The 21,029-nt window shown below is 53.3% G+C and overlaps 1 protein-coding gene across 2 annotated transcripts in view; it reads right to left on the bottom strand.

Moving 5' to 3' along the window:
- Positions 1-15,333, bottom strand: part of setd5 (SET domain containing 5) — a 23,010-nt gene extending 7,677 nt beyond the window's left edge. For both annotated transcript variants that reach the window (XM_036531003.1, XM_036531004.1), the window contains exons 1-19: positions 15,250-15,333; positions 12,203-12,305; positions 11,325-11,545; positions 10,923-10,981; positions 10,277-10,464; positions 9,438-9,476; positions 8,622-8,873; positions 7,926-8,074; positions 7,186-7,303; positions 6,656-6,765; positions 6,122-6,374; positions 5,705-5,788; positions 5,308-5,529; positions 4,584-4,925; positions 3,924-4,169; positions 3,330-3,456; positions 1,994-2,253; positions 1,812-1,868; positions 1,259-1,714 (exon numbers count right to left, since the gene is read on the bottom strand). In XM_036531003.1, the coding sequence (XP_036386896.1) occupies positions 1,259-1,714; positions 1,812-1,868; positions 1,994-2,253; positions 3,330-3,456; positions 3,924-4,169; positions 4,584-4,925; positions 5,308-5,529; positions 5,705-5,788; positions 6,122-6,374; positions 6,656-6,765; positions 7,186-7,303; positions 7,926-8,074; positions 8,622-8,873; positions 9,438-9,476; positions 10,277-10,464; positions 10,923-10,981; positions 11,325-11,545; positions 12,203-12,305; positions 15,250-15,320 (3,357 nt within the window). In that variant the 5' untranslated portion in view covers positions 15,321-15,333. The remainder of the gene's footprint in view (positions 1-1,258; positions 1,715-1,811; positions 1,869-1,993; positions 2,254-3,329; positions 3,457-3,923; positions 4,170-4,583; positions 4,926-5,307; positions 5,530-5,704; positions 5,789-6,121; positions 6,375-6,655; positions 6,766-7,185; positions 7,304-7,925; positions 8,075-8,621; positions 8,874-9,437; positions 9,477-10,276; positions 10,465-10,922; positions 10,982-11,324; positions 11,546-12,202; positions 12,306-15,249) is intronic.
- Between the last annotated feature and the right edge of the window lie 5,696 nt (positions 15,334-21,029).

Raw genomic sequence — 21,029 nt, 5'->3', positions numbered from 1 at the left:
GGGGCTGCTCGGCAGGCCTTGACCCCCTCCCTCCCCATCCCCCCTCACCCTGGCTGCTGTGCGCATATCCGTTTGGGGGCGGATGGATGCGGGGGGGGCGATGGGAGTGGGCGGGAGAGGGGGACGCATGAGGAACCGGGCCATGAATGCGATGCACTGGAGGCCACGTTCCGAAACCAGCTGAATGATGACACGGGACCCAGACATCACCATGGCAACACAAAAAAAGTGGCTTTCTCAAACGCCCATGTAATAATAATAATAATCATATGTCTCAACTGCGATGGAGAAATGAGAAAAATAAAAATACGCACAACTGTTCGTGTGTTTGGAAAACTGTAATGTCATTTCGGGGAGGGCGGGGGAGGTGGGGCGAGGGGTGTATGCGGATGCAACAATATTGACATGCACACTTCTAAATGTAGTTTAGGGAATATTCACCATATTCTGTACTGGCTTGTATTGACTTCTTACAGATATAGCCTGGTAATCTGCCTTTCCTGTCAGCAGACTAAGGGTATGCTGGTTGGCCCTCTGCCTTGAAAAAAAGTGGGAAAAAAAAGACTTTGCAGAAGCATCAGGAGCAAAGGCGGCGAACAGTACAGCTTCAGGTAGCCAGCTTCAGCTGGGCTCACGTGCAGCCTACCGCTAGACACTGAGCAACTTCAGAAATACTTCCTGCTACGCTAAAAATATGCTTCCACTTGCAGGAGCTACATATGTGTCCAAAAGCTGCTGCAGGGAATGACGTCCCCCTAAAACGTAACCTACCGGACCCAAATAAAGCACCAACGGTTGTGACACAATATATAATCGAGAGAGCAGGTCATGGCTACGTGGTATATGGTGCAGGATATGGAGATACATGTTGCAGGTCATGACTCGGTCTAGATGTGCCGGATAGAAGTTTTTCTTGAGAAGTTCACTCATTCTGTGTCTGCACCAAAACTATGGTATCAGTCCTTACAACTTCATACAGTATAATACAGGCTGTCGCCACTCTGAGGACAAAATGGATGAGCAAACAAGAAGCAAGGAGGAAAGAGAGCACACAGTATCAGTCGCTTCTCTGATCTACATGTCTTTGCCCTTGGGCACCGCTAACACATGGAAAATCAAGCCCACAAGTCACACACTAGCCACGGATCCTGTGACGTTTCAGTGTGTCTCAGGCTGCGCTGAAATCTTACAGGTGCAGCGTTCCTGCGGTATTACCAGAGCGGAACTGTCTGCCGGGACCGGGAGGCGGAGGACTTGCCTTCTTTTTCTGCGGCGGGTTGCTGGGGTGAGGGGGCGTGCCGTTGTCTGGGTAACCGCCGCCATAGTGCGGCTCAGGGTAGGGAGACACGGAGCCGGGGCCCGGGTCCGAGAGAAGACCCTGGCTGCCGCCGACACCGCTGAAGAAGGAGGCGTCCGCGGGGGAGAAGCCGCCGGCACCGCCCTCGGACTGGGACAGCCGGCGGTCCCCGGCCGCGGCCAGGTTGGCGTTGAGCGGGGAGCAGGTGTAGATGAGGTTGAACTCCGTGCGGAAGGCCTGCTCACGGGCCTGAGCCTCGGGGGGAGGGGCGGGGGCAGAGGGGGGCGGGGCGTCCGAGGTGGCGGGGAACTCCTCCGACGCCGCCGGGGCTGACAGGGCGGGGCTCTCCAGGCCGGAGGGTAGGGAGAGATCGGGGAACGCCACCCGCGGGACGTCGAAATCCGGCCGCACGCAGGGCTGTGGAGAGGGGCAGAGAGAGCACGCCTCGGGGTCACTAACCCGCCCTTCCCAAAACACCCAAACCACCACCGATAACCCCACAGTGGCTACTGACCTCAGGTGACAGTGACTCGGGCCTGTGGGCGGGCGAAGCCTCCGGAGACGATATGTTCTGGGGGGAGGAAAAGCCTCTTATTAAGTAAGCAGTCAGATTACACACACAATATGAATGATACAAGCCCCCCCCCTCCCTGCGGGGTACAGACAGACTCAGAGGTCCCTCCTCCTCCTCCTCACCTCGAACTGCAGCGGGGTGTTGCAGCGGCTGGCGGAGAGCGAGCGCAGGGGGGAGTAGGGCAGGCTGTAGCCGTTGTGCCGTTCTTCGTCGGGGCCCAGGACGAGGGCGCAGGAGGCCGCCAGCAGGGGGTGCATGGGGTCGGAGGGCAGCGGGGGCGTGATGGGGGACAGCGGCCGCAGCAGCTCCGCCCCCGACGCCGACGCCAGCGCTGGCTCCGACGAGAACTTCGATTTCCGCTTCTTGAAAGGTGCTGTCAGTTCTGAGCGAAGAGGGGAGAGGCGCCGGTCACACACACACAAACACACACACACACACACAGCATCACTGACATCCCAGAATAACGAGAATATGACCTTTCAAATACGCACGCGTGCGTGCGTGCGTGTGTGTGTGTGTGTGTGTGTGTGTGTGTGCGTGCGTGTGCATGTGCGTGCGTGTGCGTGCGTGCGTGTGCGTGCGTAACCGTACTTCTACTGCAACAGCTGGTCCATACAACCCTGGTTACATTTTTGATCAGAAGTCATTTAGTTCATTCATATTGCGTCTGAATATCAAAGCATCATAACTCAATTTACACTGAGCCTGAATCTCAGAGCATCATAACTCAATTTACACTGAGTCTGAATCTCAGAGCCTGTAAGCTGTGTTTGTGGTGGGCAGGGTAGTTCGGAGGCTGCAGGTACTGACTTTAAAAGGGTTAGAGTTAGGGTTAGAGTTAAGATTAACAGATCGCATTAGTGTCGTGTTATACAGTGGATTAGAGTTAGGGTTAGAGTTAGCGTGAGGGTGAGAGTTAGAGTCGTGTTGTGCAGTGGATTAGAGTTAGCGTGAGGGTGAGGGTGAGGGGCAGTCTTGTGCAGTGGATTAGAGTTGGCGTGAGGGTGAGGGTTCGTGTCGTGTTGTGCAGTGGATTAGAGTTAGCGTGAGGGTGAGGGTGAGGGGCAGTCTTGTGCAGTGGATTAGAGTTAGCGTGAGGGTGAGGGTGAGGGGCAGTCTTGTGCAGTGGATTAGAGTTAGCGTGAGGGTGAGGGTGAGGGTTCGTGTCGTGTTGTGCAGTGGATTAGAGTTGGCGTGAGGGTGAGGGTGAGGGTTCGTGTCGTGTTGTGCAGTGGATTAGAGTTGGCGTGAGGGTGAGGGTGAGGGGCAGTCTTGTGCAGTGGATTAGAGTTAGCGTGAGGGTGAGGGTGAGGGTTCGTGTCGTGTTGTGCAGTGGATTAGAGTTGGCGTGAGGGTGAGGGTGAGGGTTCGTGTCGTGTTGTGCAGTGGATTAGAGTTAGCGTGAGGGTGAGGGGCAGTCTTGTGCAGTGGGCAGGGCAGTTCGGAGGCGGTAGATACCCGCTTTAAAAGGGTTGGAAGCGCTGCTGCTGCTGCTGCTGCTGCTTTGGTGTGAAGAGACGGATGCTGTCCTGTCCTCTGTGCTGGCCGAAGACATGCTCTCATCCTGCGCCTGCTTGATCCATCGCTGCAGAGACACACACACCATCGCATCACACATGCCAGGCAAGAAACGGCTAGACTGATCATAAAATTGCATCCCTATACAACCACAATACAATGATGAGGATTATAAGTAATGGGCAGCAGTGTGGCATAGCGATAGGCACCAGGGCTCGTAACCAAAAGGTTGCTGGTTCGATTCCCCACTGGCGCTCTGCTGCTTTACCCTTGGGTAAAGCTGCTGCTTTACCCCAAAATTGTCTCGGTAAATATGTAGCTGTTGACGTGAGTAAAATTGTAACCCATGCAAGTCACTCTGGATAAGAGCCTCTGCTAAATGACATTAATGTAATCTAAAGTTACTGTGAATACCATCATTCCCTATATACCACTGTGCTCCAAGAACACTTTTGTCTTTAAAATAAACTGTGAGAAAACGTTACTCGTAACCCCAGAGGGAGGGTTTCCTTTACGTGTCTTTTATGGCCTCACCTTCTTGAAGGAGCCGTAGGAGCCGTCCACGTTGACCAGACGCCTGCGTCTCTCAGGGGTGAACGGCGAGCCGAAGCGTACGTAGTGTTTGGGTGTGGTGCAGATGAGGGGTGAGTGGGACAGGCCCGGCAGCATGTTGAGGGTGGTGGCCAGCACCGTGGGGTCGGTGGTGATCCGCAGCGGACGGTCCACCGGGCACTCCGGCTTCTCCAGAACTTTGTCGTTCAGCCACTCCGTCACCAGGTACTGCTCACAGACATGCACACACACGCACATACACACACGCAGACACACAGACACACGTGCGCGTACAGACACACACACACACGTGTGCACACACACATGCACACAGACACAAACACACGAACACACTGTCAGCACAGCTCAGAAACACTGTGATGAATCTGCACAGGAACCATTTCTCAACCAAACTAAACCTTTAATGTCTTCACTAAAACAGCCCTTTCATCAGCTGCGTGTCATAACCTTTCACACTTTTACATTGAATGTTACTCCTGATGTCTGAATCTGCAAACTATGCCCTAATGCATGTTATGCTGCAGGATTCTCCACAATCAGAAAAAAACACCCTGCTCTATAATCTCATGCATTGGTAAGACTGTTAGACTAAGCACACTGTCCCACACGCCCGGCGCGTACCTTCTTGGTTTTAGGGTAGCGGAGCTGGGCCTTGTTGCCCAAAGCCCCGGACGCGGCGCCCCCCGGCCCGTCGGTGTCCAGGGGCTGCCCCCCACCAGGGATGCCCTCCCCGACCCCCGGCTCGACGGACAGGGCCCCCAGGACCCCCTCCTCGGCCACGCCCTGCCCCTGCTCCGCAGCCTGCTGGGCCAGGGCCTGGCGCTGCCGCCGGGCCCGCTGCGACGAGCTCGACCGGTATCGCGAGATGCGGCTCTTGGGGCGGGGCTTGGAGGAGCGGGCGGGGGCAGGCTTGGCGGCCGCGGGTGTGGCGGGGGCCTTCTCCAGCTCGGCAGGAGGGGTTTCCTAAAGACAGAGAGAGCATATCTGAGTATGAACACATCATTCTGACATTACATTATGTTACTGTCATTTACCCAATGCTCTTCTCCAAAGTGACTTACATAAAATCTTTACATGTTTAACATTTATACAGCTGGATATTTGCTGAAGCAACTGGATACACTTTTGTTCTGTTGTGCTGGAAGTTGTTCTGGATAAGAGCATCTGCTAAATGTATGTAATGTAACGTAATGTAATTATTTTCATATTAGTGGGGTTCTGCACTGTTATCACTGAGCTGTGTGAACAACGAAGCTTTCATTGTGCGTAATGTCAGGAATGTGTGCTTTAAAGAAGACAGAGAAAGAGAGAAAGGGATGATGGGAGAAAGCGGCGGCGGACTCACGGTGGCGTAGGAGGCTCTGCGCGTGCTGACCCCCACGCCGCTGCTCGGAGGCGCGAGCGTCCCAGCGGGGGAGGCGCTGTCCTCCTCCAGGTCGGGGGCCTCCTGCTTGGGCTCCTCGGCCCCGCCCTGGCACCTGTCCTGGCTCGGGCCCGTCCGCTTCTTCCTCTTCTCCAGGTTGTCGAAGACGTGCATGATGGCCTCCGCCTTGCGCTCCTCCCGCGTCTGCAGGGGGACAGGGGGAGGGACAGCCGTGAGAGTGTGTGTGTGTGCGTGTGTGAGTGTGTGAAGTTTGCTCTGTGTGTGTGTGTGCGTGAGAGTGCGAGTGCGAGTGCGAGTGTGTGAGTGTGAGTGCAAGTGTGTGCGCGCATGAGTGCGAGTGCGTGTGTGTGGGACATACCCGTCTACTCGGCAGCAGAGCTCCACTCTCATCCAGCTCGGCTTCTTCCCCATCCTCCACCTTTATCCCGTCACAGAGTCTCTCCTGGATGGAACACACACAAACACACACACACACACACCCCCTCAATGAGCGATAATCACCCAACACATCCTGACCAAGTTAAAATCACCCCACACACCCTTGGGGATATGTCTGATTAAAAAGACATCAGTCATTAACTGCACTGACCTCTATATGCTAATTCCTGCACTGCACTGACCTCTGTATGCTAATTCCTGCACTGCTCTGACCTCTATATGCTAACTCCTGCACTGCACTGACCTCTGTATGCTAACTCCTGCACTGCACTGACCTCTGTATGCTAACTCCTGCACTGCACTGACCTCTGTATGCTAACTCCTGCACTGTACTGACCTCTGTATCGCTGGCTCCCGCATTGCCTCCCTGGAGGTCCTTGGCGTCGGCCGGGTCTTCGGGGGGCTGGTTGCTGTCGTCGGACACGGCCCCCTCCAGCTCTTTCCGTCGGGCCTTCCTGCGCCGCGTCTCGGCCCCCACGGGCGCGGGCACAGAGGGGGCACGCAGCAGCTGCTCGGGGGGGCTGAGGTTGTGCTTCTGAACGGGACAGTTCTGGTTGCCCTTGTGGCACGCGCAGTCCACTTTGTAATTGCTGAGGTGAGGCCAAAAGAGAAGCACCGTTCAAAACCCTGCCTTGTAACTCTGGTAAAGATTCTGCCCACTGGCTGCATTCTGTTTGATGATTGGCTGAATCTGTTTCCAACAGTAAACCATGAGATCTAAATCACTCCGAATCATGATAGTAGTGACCCCACTGTGCTGTAGCGTATTTATTTTGAGCATGTACTATACATCAAAGCAGTAATTCACAGACTCAGACCCTGCCAGACCCTGTTATAGGCAACAAATGGGATAAAACAGGTGTTTACACACCAGCTGTTGAACTCGTAGTCAAACCCAATGGTGACCTCAGCATCCTTGGTGATTTGAGTTACCGCATAGATGCACAGATGAATCATGCCCTCCGCAATCATGTGTCGCACCTAGGGGAGAGAGCAGAGAGTCAAGCACAGGAATCGATACTCAAATCAATCACCGGACTCAACACTCAAATCACAGGATTCAATACTCCAACCAGCCATGGGATTCAATGCTGTAACCAGTCACAGGATTCAATACTCCAACCAGCCATGTAATTCTACAGTCAGGGGATCCAATACTGTAACCAGTCACAGGACTGAATACCCAAACCAGCCATGGGACTGAATATCTGAACCCAGCAAGTGGCCATTTTCCACGCATTGGGGAACAGTATTGGCAGGGTCACCGGGGAGTGCACCGCAATGGGAGCCTCCGGTGGAGCATCTGACCAGGCTATTGCTAAGCGTAACTCGCACGTGACCGTTAGCTGTGTGACCCTACACCAGCGGCAGAGTGACAGGCACAGGAGCGGCAGGGCTCACCTCCGCGTTGGGCGTGCAGGATCTTCTGATGAAGCGTGCGTCGTTGCCGAACGTCCGCGCGTCCACACACATCTCCACTTCGTTGAACTTGGAGTAGAAGAGGACGAAAGGGTAGGGTCTGCACAAACACCCACACAGAAGAGCACTGAGTCAGAGGCGCAGGAACGCACCGCCATCTTAAACACCCGCACAGAAGAGCAGCCATCCAGACGCGCTGGAAGGCACCGCCATCTTAAACACCCGCACAGAAGAGCAGCCAGCCAGACGCGCTGGAAGGCACCGCCATCTTAAACACCCGCACAGAAGAGCAGTCATCCAGACGCGCTGGAAGGCACCGCCATCTTATAACCAGGAGTGAGACGTGACTGTGACGGGATGCAGAATGAGGAGTACAGCTACATACAAAATGAAATGTTCTCTAAGATATTGAGATTTTCCAAAATATTCCAAGTAGTCCTTTAAATAGAACTTCAAAACTTCCACAATAATGTACCTTGAATGTAACTTGGAATGCACTGTTAAGCATGTCGGGTTAAAAATAATCATAAACCTGTAGGACTGGCCGCTGACGGCCTCCACCAGCTCATTTCGAAGCGGACCTGTGTCTAGGTGTATTGTGAGGCGCCCTGGGTTCTGCAGTGTGATGTTAGCTGTGCTCAGGTCCCTGGCCTGTCTCAGGTTAAATGGGAGGTACTGTGCTTCCGGCCTCGCTGTAGCGTGATGGGCAGCACGGCTCTTACTTTTTGAAGAAGTGTCCGTTGACCTCGAACTGCTGTTTGAGCATGACTTTGCCGCGGTACTCGATAATGAGGGTGTCGGGCTCCAGGTCCCGCGCCGCCCGCAAGATCTTCCTGTGCTTCTGCACCCGAGTGACCCGGCCCAGCTGCAGCTGCGACCCAAACACATACATGCACACGCACGCGCGCGCGCACACACACACATATATATATACACACACACACACACACACACACACACACACACGCACGTGCGCACACACGCATACAGATATGCATGCACACACACACACACACACACACACACACACACACACATGCGCATACAGAAACACACACACACACACCACGCACGCACAAAGAAACGTACAAACACACACACAGACACACACAGAAAACAGTTTCAGTAAGCTCAACAGGACACACAGGCATGGCATGTAAATACGGAATACGATGCAGTTACACAAATAAGCACACCTGTCAGTGCATTTCAACAGAAAAGGCACTGAGATAACAGAAAAAACCCTGAGCCCCGCCGAGCCCCGCCAGACCCTCCAGACCCTCCAGACCCTCCAGACCCTCCAGACCCGCCAGACCCTCCAGACCCTCCAGACCCTCCAGACCCTCCAGACCCGCCAGACCCGCCAGACCCGCCAGACCCGCCAGACCCGCCAGACCCGCCAGACCCGCCAGACCCACCTGCATCTGTGAGCCGATGACGGTGTTGTTGCAGGCCAGCTCGGTGCGGTTGATGGTGTCCATGGCGGCAACAGTGGGCGCCTTGCCCTCGGCGGCCTTGCTGGCAGCGCGGTGCAGCTGAAGCAGCGTCTGTACGTCCGCGCTGTACTGGTTGGCGAAGGCCTCCTCATACTGGTCCGTCCACTGCCGGATCTTCGTCTCCCAGCCCTCCGCCGTGTTCTCGTCCACCGCGTTCGCCTCCGTCGTCGAGTTCTGCAACAGGCCGCCAGAGATTGCACACCCTTGCCCCTCTGATTCGCTTCCCCCCCTCTGCACCGGCTCCCTCTAGTGGCTAATCTGTGACGCTACCGTACGCGGCCGTCAAAGCCCAGCACTGAAACTCCGCATTCACCCGCTTTGATACAGTAAAGCACAGCCCGGGATGCACTCTTCCATGAGAGAAGATTTTAAATGAAACAGACCTCTTGAGGGGACTCCCTCAGACAGAGAGGGCAATAGAGGCACACAATTCAAAACACAATACTCTGAGGACGAGGGTACCCAGAGGAGATATACCCTCACAAAAGGATTAAAGACTCAACTAGAACAGGGAACAGCACAAGCTGTATTACATCCTATAGCCTTATCACTTCACAAAAGAGAAATGTTTTCAATGACTGCGAATCCACACCGGGGATACCAGCTTTTACTCCAACCTGACAAATCTGACAGACCGAGGCTTTGTTTATTACTCTTTCATCTCCCAATGATATTCCTACAGCTGAGTGCACTTCATCTACACACTAAACACACCTGCAACGAGAGCTGACTACTTACCTTCATCCTCATGGACTTCCTAGAGCCCTCTCTGAAAGCCTGTGGAGGGATTATATTATTTTAATAAAAGAATGTGTGGTACTATTATATTCCTTTCATAAGCGCACATATGAAACATGCATATTACTTTAACACACTTTATAGCACATACGAAGCAAATATATTCCTTTAATACGAATAAATGTGGAGCACTTAGACTGTTTTAAAAAAATGCACGTCAAGTGATTACTTTGCTTTAAAGTGTAAATGTGGAGTGATTATATACCTTCAAAAACTGTAAAGGTGGAGTGATAACATTCTTTTAGTGAGTACACATGTGAATTGACTATATTCCGTTTAAAAGTGCACACACAGAAAGATATATTCCTTTAATAAGGGTAAACATGAAGTGATCACACTGCTTTACCAAGTGCACGATAAGTGATTACATTCCTTTAAAAAGTGCTTATGTGGCGCTATTAAACTCCTGTATTAAGCATGTGTGTGATGGGTGTGTAACTCTGCAGAGAGGAATAGTGTGTGGAGTGATCATATTCCTTTCATAGGTGTACGTGTGACCTGGTCATATTCATTTAATAACTATCCCTTTAATAAGTGCATATGTGGAGTTATCATATTGTGTTAGTAAGTGCATGTAAAGTGGTTTTATTCCTTTAATAAGCACATATGCAAAGTGATTAAACATACTTTTACTAAAGAAGTGCAGCGTGATTACATTCCTTTAAAAAGTGAATATATAGAGCAATTACATTCGTTTAATAAGTGTCGGTGTTAAACGACTACACTCCTCATAAGCACGTGTGTGAGATGGGCGTGTGAGGCAGCAGCTCCATCCCCACCTTGACCTTCTTGCCCTTGGGCGTGCCACGCGCCTTCTCCGCGCTCTTCTTCCTCTTCTTGGGCTTGCTCCTCTTCACGCGGTTGACAGTGAGGGTGATGCTGGTGGGCGTGTGCTGGGTGGCGGTGTAGGACACCGTGGAGGGGGACACCTCCTCGTCCCCGCTCTCTGTGGCGCTGCTCTCTCCCACTGCGTGTGGAAACACACAGAAACATGGCCGGTGTTACACAGCGGGAGGAAACGCACAGAAACACGGCCGGTGTTACACAGCGGGAGGAAACGCACAGAAACACGGCCGGTGTTACACGGCGGGAGGAAACGCACAGAAACACTGCCGGTGTTACACAGCGGGAGGCCGACACGCACAGAAACACGGCCGGTGTTACACGGCGGGAGGAAATGCACAGAAACACGGCCGGTGTTACACGGCGGGAGGAAACGCACAGAAACACGGCCGGTGTTACACAGCGGGAGGAAACGCACAGAAACACGGCCGGTGTTACACGGCGGGAGGAAACGCACAGAAACACGGCCGGTGTTACACGGCGGGAGGAAACGCACAGAAACACGGCCGGTGTTACACGGCAGGAGGCCGACCGGGGACAGCAGCTCCGCCTCTCTAACGCCCGTAACGTAAACCCTCTTACCCGACACATTCTCCGGCTTCCTGCGCTGGGCGTCCACTCCTTTCCTTCGGTCCAGACCCCTGGAATCATTCCATCACAGACAGATAATAATTACAATTTTTGTACAGTTTCTGCCAAAACAACTAATAAATTAAACAATATGACAGCTGCCAGAACCTTTTAAAAGCTCTTCTATGTGCACACACTCACCGCTCCCACCTGACCAATCCCTCCCACCCCTCCATGTGTGCGCCTCCCTCCTCTTCATCTATGCCCCTCCCACCGCTCCACCTATGCCCCTCCCTCTTCTTATTGTATGCCCCTCCCTCTCCTCTCCCCACGCCCCGCCCTCTCCTCCCCCACGCCCCGCCCCTCCTCACCCACGCCCCGCCCCCTCCTCCCCCGCACGCCCCGCCCCCTCACCTGCAGCTGTCGCACTTGATGAGGAAGCCGTCCTGCGTCAGGCTGCAGTGGCACCAGCCGGCCACGCCCCCCTCTTCGTCCGAGGAGCTGTCGCTGTCGGCGGAGTTGTCGTCGTCGTAGCGCGAGTGCATGACGCCGTTGAGCTCCACGCGGGGGATGATGGTCTGGGACAGGGGGGAGGCGGGCGGGGTCGGAGGAGGGGGCGCGCCATAGTTGTGATCCTGAGGGCACAGAGCGCAAGACCGCTGAGTCTTCAGACGATGGCAAGCACACAAACTGGAGGGCACAAACTCAGCACCTGCTACCCAGAGAAAGCCTGGTTTTTCACTTTGCGCCTGCTAAAATTACAGCGCTCGGAGAGCTTCCTCCATTCCCGATCCCAGCTCCTGAACGAACTCTTTGCGTCAGATGTGTGCTGCAGTGTGGGGGCATGACATTCTGTTCCTTTCAAACTGAAAACTTCAGCAAAGCTCCTAAGCTCACCATGCACACTACTCTGGACTACCACAATGGGCATCATGAGTCACAGAAACCCTTCAAGGGCACAGCCGCGGTGAATAAAACGCAGTGCTCAGTGCCTGACAGGACATGCCCAATGCCTGTAAGAGCCAGCTACCTGGTGACCCACGTGACAGAACTGACTGAAAGAAAAAGCCAGCAGGTGACCCTGAACACAAAGGCTGCTCAAGGGAAGCGATGCACAGTACAGACTGCAAATCTCATTTACATACAGGTGTAAACTAATTAAATCTTAATTGCAGGTCTGTGTGTGTGTTTTAGTGTCACGGGGAGAGGCTTTACAGCGTGCTGTAGAGTGGTGGGGTAAAGGCCTTATTCACAGCGCTGTACGTTGAGTAGGTGGGTGAGACGGTACTCACAGCGTAAGGTAGTCCCCGGTAGCCGTGATTCTGGGCGCTGCCGCAGCTGTGGTTGGAGTAGTTCTTCTCGTTCACTGCAGGGCTCGCTTCCACTGACTCAGGGCTGCAGAGACACGGGAGGAGTGACTACAGGAACACACACACACACACACACACACACACACACACACACACACACACACACACACACAGGCCCTGAGAGAAACCAGGCAACACTATATCCACTATATCCAACCACCCTCTCACACATGCATACATACATACATACAGACACACACACACACACACACACACACACACACACACAGGCCCTGAGAGAAACCAGGCAACACTATGTCCATTATATCCAACCACCCTCTCACACATTACACACACACACACAGGCCAGAGAAAAAGAAGACATACTTAACACAGGAAAACAATGACCACTAAGGCTGTTAACTGTGCCCACTCTCAGCCAGTGTAGGACGCTGAAGAAACAGTCATACTTACAATCAGGTCTACAATAAGTAATACAATATTCTGCAGCATACTGTTATACCATAAACACAGCAAAGATGACTGGGACTCCGCAGTTCTGTGCTGAAAGGGACTGACAAATCAGAGCACGAATCCTTTCTGGTAAACCTCACAAGCAGGGATCATCTTCCATGGCTTATTAGTATATAAGCCCATTCACAACCACTATGATAAATGCATGTACCAGACAATTAAATGTAGGGATCAGGATTCTTCTGGCATGAAGGTTACGACTCTTCATGTTAACACCCGAGGTAGCACAGGTAATGCAGACCTCCACTGTGTCCAGCTGTACTCACTTGCATAGTAAGCACAGTGTCACACACGCTAAGACAAACAGTATTGTGAAACGCTTGTGTATTTTCTTGCTGTTATTTTCAAATTCACGTCACACTGAGGCAGCTACAGTCTGTGTGGGAAAGCTTTCACCAGTCAGTAAAACATTATTGAACAGGCATCCCTGAACAGAGATACCGCATTTTTTTAGCAACAGATATCTGAGTACAGCATGAACTCAATGTTCCCCACATTCAGGTGAGGACAAACACCACCACTAGATGGAGCCACAACACTGATAAAGACTTTCTGTACTCAACAGCCTATCAGCTAGCATGTGTAAATGCTACACTCTCCACCATTACATACTACAACATGCACTGGTCCTCAACAGAACTCTGAGGAGGATAGCAGACTTTAATCACCCATTTCACAATTTAGTGCACAAACTTAGAGTAAAAACACATTTAATGAATAATATCTGATCCTTACAGTGATTTCCCAAAAGCAGGCTTTTAAAAAGAGTTTCAGGTATAGGCTCAGTTCTGACTAAAGTGGCTACACTGATCTCTCTGTGAGCGAAAAGGAGCCGTTCCCTGATCTCTCTGTGAGCGAAAAGCAGCCGTTCCCCGATCTCTCTGTGAGCGAAAAGGAGCCGTTCCCCGATCTCTCTGTGAGCGAAAAGGAGCCGTTCCCTGATCTCTCTGTGAGCGAAAAGGAGCCGTTCCCCGATCTCTCTGTGAGCGAAAAGGAGCCGTTCCCCGATCTCTCTGTGAGTGAAAAGGAGCCGTTCCCCGATCTCTCTGTGAGTGAAAAGGAGCCGTTCCCTGATCTCTGTGTGAGCGAAAAGGAGCCGTTCTCTGATCTCTGTGCGAGTGAAAAGGAGCCGTTCCCTGATCTCTCTGTGAGCGAAAAGGAGCCGTTCCCCGATCTCTCTGTGAGCGAAAAGGAGCCGTTCCCTGATCTCTCTGTGAGCGAAAAGGAGCCGTTCCCCGATCTCTCTGTGAGCGAAAAGGAGCCGTTCCCTGATCTCTCTGTGAGCGAAAAGGAGCAGTTCTCTTCCTCGCTCTGCCTGCACACCTTCACCTACATTCCGCACATTGTTTTCTGTTCTTCCCCCTCCGCCCTCAGGGAGGTGCAGATCCAAAAGCACCAGGCTGCTCCTGCTCCTCACCTCAGACCCCTGTCCAAAACCGTACGTCCCCTCCTGCGTTCCCCCAGACCCTAACCCCATCTCCCCGACCCTCCGAGAGAGAGGGGGGCTCCGGGAGCCCCTCTCTCTCCCCCTGCTAACCGGAGCCCCTCTCTCTCCCCCCGCTAACCGGAGCCCCCCTCTCTCTCCCCCTGCTAACCGGAGCCCCCCTCTCTCTCCCCCTGCTAACCGGAGCCCCTCTCTCTCCCCCCGCTAACCGGAGCCCCTCTCTCTCCCCCCGCTAACCGGAGCGCTCTCCGTAATAACAGGATTGCTGCACATCTCGGACACCGAGGTCTGCAGCCATGTGCTGGCAGCCTGAGTGGGTGCATTAGATCACTGCCATGCAGCCCCATGGCTTCACGGGGTTACAGAGGGGATTTGGGCCTGGTTGGGTGGTCAGCCAAGTGACAGGTATGAAAGTCATGTGACTACAGCATGGAGGGCATGGAAGACAGCACAGAGAGTGGTATGGAGGACAGCACTGAGAGTGGTATGGAAGACAGCACTGAGAGTGGTATGGAGGACAGCACTGGGAGTGGTATGGAGGACAGCACTGAGAGTGGTATGGAGGACAGCACTGAGAGTGGTATGGAAGACAGCACTGAGAGTGGTATGGAGGACAGCACTGAGAGTGGTATGGAGGACAGCACAGAGAGTGGTATGGAAGACAGCACTGAGAGTGGTATGGAGGACAGCACTGAGAGTGGTATGGAGGACAGCACAGAGAGTGGTATGGAAGACAGCACTGAGAGTGGTATGGAGGACAGCACAGAGTGGTATGGAAGACAGCACTGAGAGTGGTATGGAGGACAGCACTGAGAGTGGTATGGAGGACAGCACAGAGAGTGGTATGGAAGACAGCACTGAGAGTGGTATGGAGGACAGCACAGAGAGTGGTATGGAGGACAGCACTGATGTTCGTATAGAGACTGGGGTGGTATAGAAGACAGCACTAAACTGGTGGCTTAAAGAGGGCAGGAAATGCAGCTGAACTACAGGACTACAGGAGTGTGGTAATCCCCCCCCCCAACCAACTCCCCGTGCCCTCGGTACTCACTCTGATCCAGCAGCCATGTCGGAGTAGGACGTCTCTGGTGTGGTGACTCCCAGCGTGATTACTATGCTCATGACGTCCAGCACAGCGGCGCGGAGGGAGGGGGGGAAGGGGGAGGGGGCGGGGGGGGAAAGGGGGGAGGGCGGGATCACGGGGTCCGAATTGCAGCGACAGACCACTCCGAGGGGGGGGTTCTGCAGCGCCGCAGACAGAGCCTCACGGACATGGGGAGACCTGCGAACACAGCGGGGGGAGGGGCGTGAGAGCAGGCGGAGAAACCAGCACACCCCCCCAAAAACACATCAGACAGAGGACATGGGGAGACCTGCGAACACAGCGGGGGGAGGGGCGTGAGAGCAGGCGGAGAAACCAGCACACCCCCCCCCCCCAAAAACACATCAGACAGAGGACATGGGGAGACCTGCGAACACAGCGGGGGGAGGGGCGTGAGAGCAGGCGGAGAAACCAGCACACCCCCCCCCAAAAACACATCAGACAGAGGACATGGGGAGACCTGCGAAAAAAGCGGCAGGGAGGGGGGTGAGAATGGGCGGAGAGACCAGCAATACCATGCAACCCCCCCCCCCAAACAGGACCCCCAAAACCCAAACACAAACACAACAACTGTGACCGCACAGCTTAGCATGAACACAAGCACAACATCAGGCAGAGGTCTCGCAGTTAGCGGTGAAGGCTAATCTCCCAACACATTCACAGCACTCCGAGGTTAGACGGCCGCTTGGAAGGTGGCCTTCAGGAGTTCTCTCACACGGAAACCTAAGATCTGTGATCCCTGAATTATAAATTAATGTGAAAACCATGGTGAATGTAGCTGTCTGAGCTGGCAGGTTCAACAGGAACAAACTGATTCATGAGAATAAAATAAATGATGTCACTGCTTAAATGATGCAATTATTGATTATCTGCTGGAAAAACCTGAAGGTAACCTGCCATAAGTCTCTGGACACACACAGTCCCTCCCTCCTGGCAGACACACACACACACACACACACACACACAAAAACATAGGGCCTGTGCACCCTCTGTAATGGGCGCAATGCCTCTCACGGCCTGCGGGGGCAGTGTCCAACAGTCATGAGTCACCGCATTAGGAAGGGCTGGCGTGTCACATGACCGCCCTGAAACACTGACCCACACTCCTCCCCGGTCTGTCTGCGGAAATCCACCCCCCCCCCCCCCACTCTGGTGTCACACACAGAGGGCTTGGATGCCTGAATCCCCCCCCCCCTCCCACGCAGGACACTCCCGCCAACATTCACCTATGTGAGCGACACGGCAGGCCTTACTCAACTGGGTGTGGCGTTTGACTCAACAGGAAAAAAAAAAACAACCTGCTTTACACACTGTTGAAAGGAGGTGAATGGACTAAATATGAATGGAAAATCTTCCACAAATTATGACAGGTCTAACTGCCATGTAATGGTAAAAATAAATTTTTATATTGCTCTGGGGCATCTTTGGGATTATTAGCCCCATTCAGGCAGGTTACGACAGGCAGGCAATGATATTTCCTGGGTTTTCTCAGTGGAGACATGCCATGAGCTTCAGTGCAGCAGTGATACTGGCATCCATTACCACTCTGGGCCCTCCTGTGGGCCTCTCACCCCAGTACTGCTGGGCATATTCCTCATGTACCCAATAAACACCGCAGCTCTATAATTCCAGCGGTTTCAAACACTTTCAATTACACTTTGCCTTCGTAAGCAAATACGCTTGAATCCAAAGGCTCATTTGTACCAACACACGCTTCGTGTCCCCTAGATACCGTTGCTGGTTACCCATAGTTACAAGCGACAAGTCACAGCAGAAGTATGCTGAGAATAAAAATATCCAAATGTATTAACGCCTCCATCGTTGAGGTTTTTCCCTCTTTTATACGCATTTCCGGTCCTGCTGAGGATGTTAACTGTCAGCGGGACTGGCCAGTGAAACGGACCCAGGAACTGCTGCGAAGCTACATTTGGCTCAGAGATAACTGCAGGTACAGTGGCTTCTGCACAAACCTACTCCTCCCTCACATTCAGCCACAACAGAACAGACACATGCTGACGTGACCAAGAATAATTATAGAACTAGGTATGCGAGCAAAAAAAAGCGATAATCACTTAAATAATAACAGCCCATAAGGAAGGGCTTATTTAAGTGACAGGAGACGCTGAAAGCACAGCCCCGTGCTGTGGGGAGGCCCCGGGCCCCGCAGAGGGTTAACACTCTGTAGCAGGAGCTGGAGTGTAAATGGAGGTAAGGCTGGCTCGGGTTAGCGCGCAGCACGGTGAGGTACGGTGAGGTGAACGGCTCCGTGTTCGTTTGTTTTGGGCTGAGCAGAGAGACGAGAGCGGTGTAATTACAGAGATGCTGTGGGCGACGCAACTCCACCACTCACTGCTGCCCAGAGAGAGAGAGAGCTGTACCACACACACACACTGCTGCCCAGAGAGAGAGAGAGAGAGAGAGAGCTGTACCACACACACACACTGCTGCCCAGAGAGAGAGAGAGCTGTACCACACACACACACTGCTGCCCAGAGAGAGAGAGAGAGAGCTGTACCACACACACACACTGCTGCCCAGAGAGAGAGAGAGCTGTACCACACACACACACACACACACACACACACACCCCCACAAACACCCGCGCGCACACACACACACACCCCCCCCACACACACAGACACCTGCACACGTACATGCATGCACAGAGACACAGACACAGACACAGACACAGACACAGACACAGACACACAAACACAGGCACGCACAGACAATCAGACACACACCCGCACACAGACACACACAGATACACAGACACAAACTCCCACAAACAACACACAAACGCACAGACAGACAGACACACACCCGCACACACACAGACACCCATACACACAGACACACGCATGCATAAACCTACACATATGTGTATGTATACACTAACAAATTTATGCACATGCTTCATCGATGCGCATCCAGATAATACATGGCAGACAAAAGCAGATGTGTATGTGCATGTGCACACGAGTGTGTGTACGTGCACGCTGGTCCTCCGACCAGAGAAACTCAACTCCTCTCACCCGCGGGGGCTGGTAAAACACGCTGCCACTCCCCTCCTGCCTCCACCCCCTTCCCCCCGCCCCTCTTCTGCTTCAGAAACACTCAGACGCATTCCCAAATAATAACCACCACACGTGATGTAAAAAACATGGCTTCCCCTCACAGCAGCCTGCAGTGTGTGTGAGAGAGTGTGGCTCATGGAGCCCCAAACCGGCCCTCCACCAAACAGCCTGTCCCGAAACGGCTGGGGTTGGAGGCCAGGGAGAGTGGCACCGGAGCTGGACCTTCCAGGAAAATCAATAACAGCAGAGTTTGAAATAAGAGACAGTTTAATCCGATGTTCCTATTATATGCCCACGCCTAAAATAGTCAAAAGGAAAATTAATCCAAAAGAGGCAACTAGAGTGCGGAAGACATTGCTCTGATTGTGCCTATCGTGGGTAAATAAAACGCCACAATGACCCGGCAAAGCCAGGGCAAGCACAAAACCGGGGAAAAAAAGCAACGCCTCGGTTAACCAGCTCAACGCCTTCAGGTGGAAGCTCTGAATGCAGCCAAAGCTGAGGCCACAGCGTGAGGCTGCTCTCAAACACTCTGAAAGCAGCGTGTCTGCACACACTTACTCCACTCGGAGGGAATCAGCGCGTCGGCAAACGCTTATTCAACTCGGAGGGCGGCGCGTGGGTATGCCAGGGGGGAGCCCCACGTTTTGTGCAGCGGTCACGTTATGCTTTGGAACTGCGGCCCTCTTTTACCACGGATTTTTGTTTATATCTCTGTTTGACTTCCGCGAGATCTGACCCCAGTATGTGGGCTTCGAGGGTTTCGGGCAGAACATTGAGTTGAATTTAAACTGCTGTTCTGAATTTGTTGTGTTTGTTGTGTTGGGTATGGATTTGGGAAGTACGTGGATGTGAAAGATGCAGAAGAAGCCGGGCGTGGACTCGGAGCGTCAGAGCGGGGAGAGCAGGACGCAGCTCCACAACACGGCAGCTTTGTCCGGGCGGCCGAGGTGTGCCTGCTATCTGACGGCTCCTTTTTTTCAGGCGACTGACAGCGAACAGAGGGCGAATTCCAAAAGGCGAGCCCCCCCCCCCCCCCCTTCCCTCTGCCTCGAACAACAGGCTCAAATTACCAGCAATGCTACCCTGCGCTGCCTTTTCACTCAGGGTGGAGGGGGGTGCAGAGGCCATTTTGGAGAGGCGTTTGCGAGGGTGCAGTGTCCGCAGACTGGCGTGGAAGCGCTGGTGTGTAAGAAATAATCTGATTCCTTTTAATCTTTAAATTATTCACCTCCACCATGCACCGGGGGGGTGCAGCGTAACCCAGCACAAAGGCCCGAGCGCGGGGCGTGGGGGTTACCAGACAGCGGCTGACGGACGAGCCGGCCGCGCAGAGCCCGGGGGAGCTGAGAAAAATAATAAAAATAGCACGTTGAGCAGACTCTGCGCCCCTCCCTCCCCCCGCCAAACGCTACGCACCCGTCGGGCCCCCCGGGGATACGCAGGCCGACGGCAGGCGCGGAGAGGGGGGGCTGTGAGTCACCCCCCCTCTGAGGATGGGGCGGCCGCAGGGATACAGCAGGTGAAGCGGTGCTGGGAGGGGCATGCTGGCTGGCTGCCCACGGAGGTGCGGTTCTCACGTGTCCCCCCCCCTGTGTGGACCCCGCTGTGACTGGGCAGGAGCGTAGCAAGGGGTCGAATTACCCCCCACCCTCACCCCACGGGGCAGCAGGGCTCTGGCTCCGCACCGTCCCACACCTCCCACTCCCCCGGGGGGACGCTGGACGATCATGCCGCCCCCCCTCCCCCACGCCGCTGGACGGGATGGGGTCAGAGACACCGAGCCGAAGCAGCGACAGGGCTCACCCGAAACCAGCCGAACATCCTCCGCCCCTCACATTAACGAGATCAGACAGGGCGCCGAAACGTCACACGTTACATAACTGCAGATTAAAACACAGAATTACAACCAAAAAACACACACAGGGGCCCACACATGTACACACTACCCAGTCGAAAAAGAGACACGGTGTTTGGAATCCACCGCTGTGTGGGTGTTGCGATGCCGTACATTCACAATGCCAGAGGTTCAGGGCGATTCAACTGCACTTATAGCTCATATACAGCATACTCCAGATCTCAAAGACATGAGCAGTACGTGCTTACCTCTCACCTCAGGCATACAGGTAGACACTGTATTTTAGAGACGTGCATTTCAAATAACCAGACGCTTAAATACTGCATGGCTGCCAACACTGAATATCACACATCTAAGCCCTCCTCAGTATGAGACTCCAGATCTTTCACTGTAAATACAGACTCTGTGCAGATATCTGCACTCAACAACTCTCAGGGAAGAAAATTAAAAACAGCAGTGAATTATCTGGGAATGTATGCAGGGATCTTGGGCTCTCCTACATGAATACTGAGGAGAAAATTACAACTGGCTTTTTCTCCTTTTTTTAAAAAAGTATAAAACTAATCCAAGCAATAGATCAGTAAACGGTTGTAGTTGTGGTCGTGTATAAAAATGAAAGAAATCTAACGTCATACAATAAGGCCAGCTAAGTCTAGGTTTGACATCGAGTATCTTAATTAACAGCAAGTTTGGCCTGGGCTTTTGCCATGGGAATACCAGAGGGAAAGGAAGGAGGTTTATAAGCAAATAGCGACTCATTTTGAGAGCCCAGCGATCAAAGTTGAACTGGACAG

Source organism: Megalops cyprinoides, chromosome 6 (assembly GCF_013368585.1).
Source record: "Megalops cyprinoides isolate fMegCyp1 chromosome 6, fMegCyp1.pri, whole genome shotgun sequence".
Classification (NCBI taxonomy): Eukaryota; Metazoa; Chordata; class Actinopteri; order Elopiformes; family Megalopidae; genus Megalops; species Megalops cyprinoides.
Note: the sequence above shows the minus strand (reverse complement) of the source record. Positions and strands in the feature narration are given on the sequence as shown.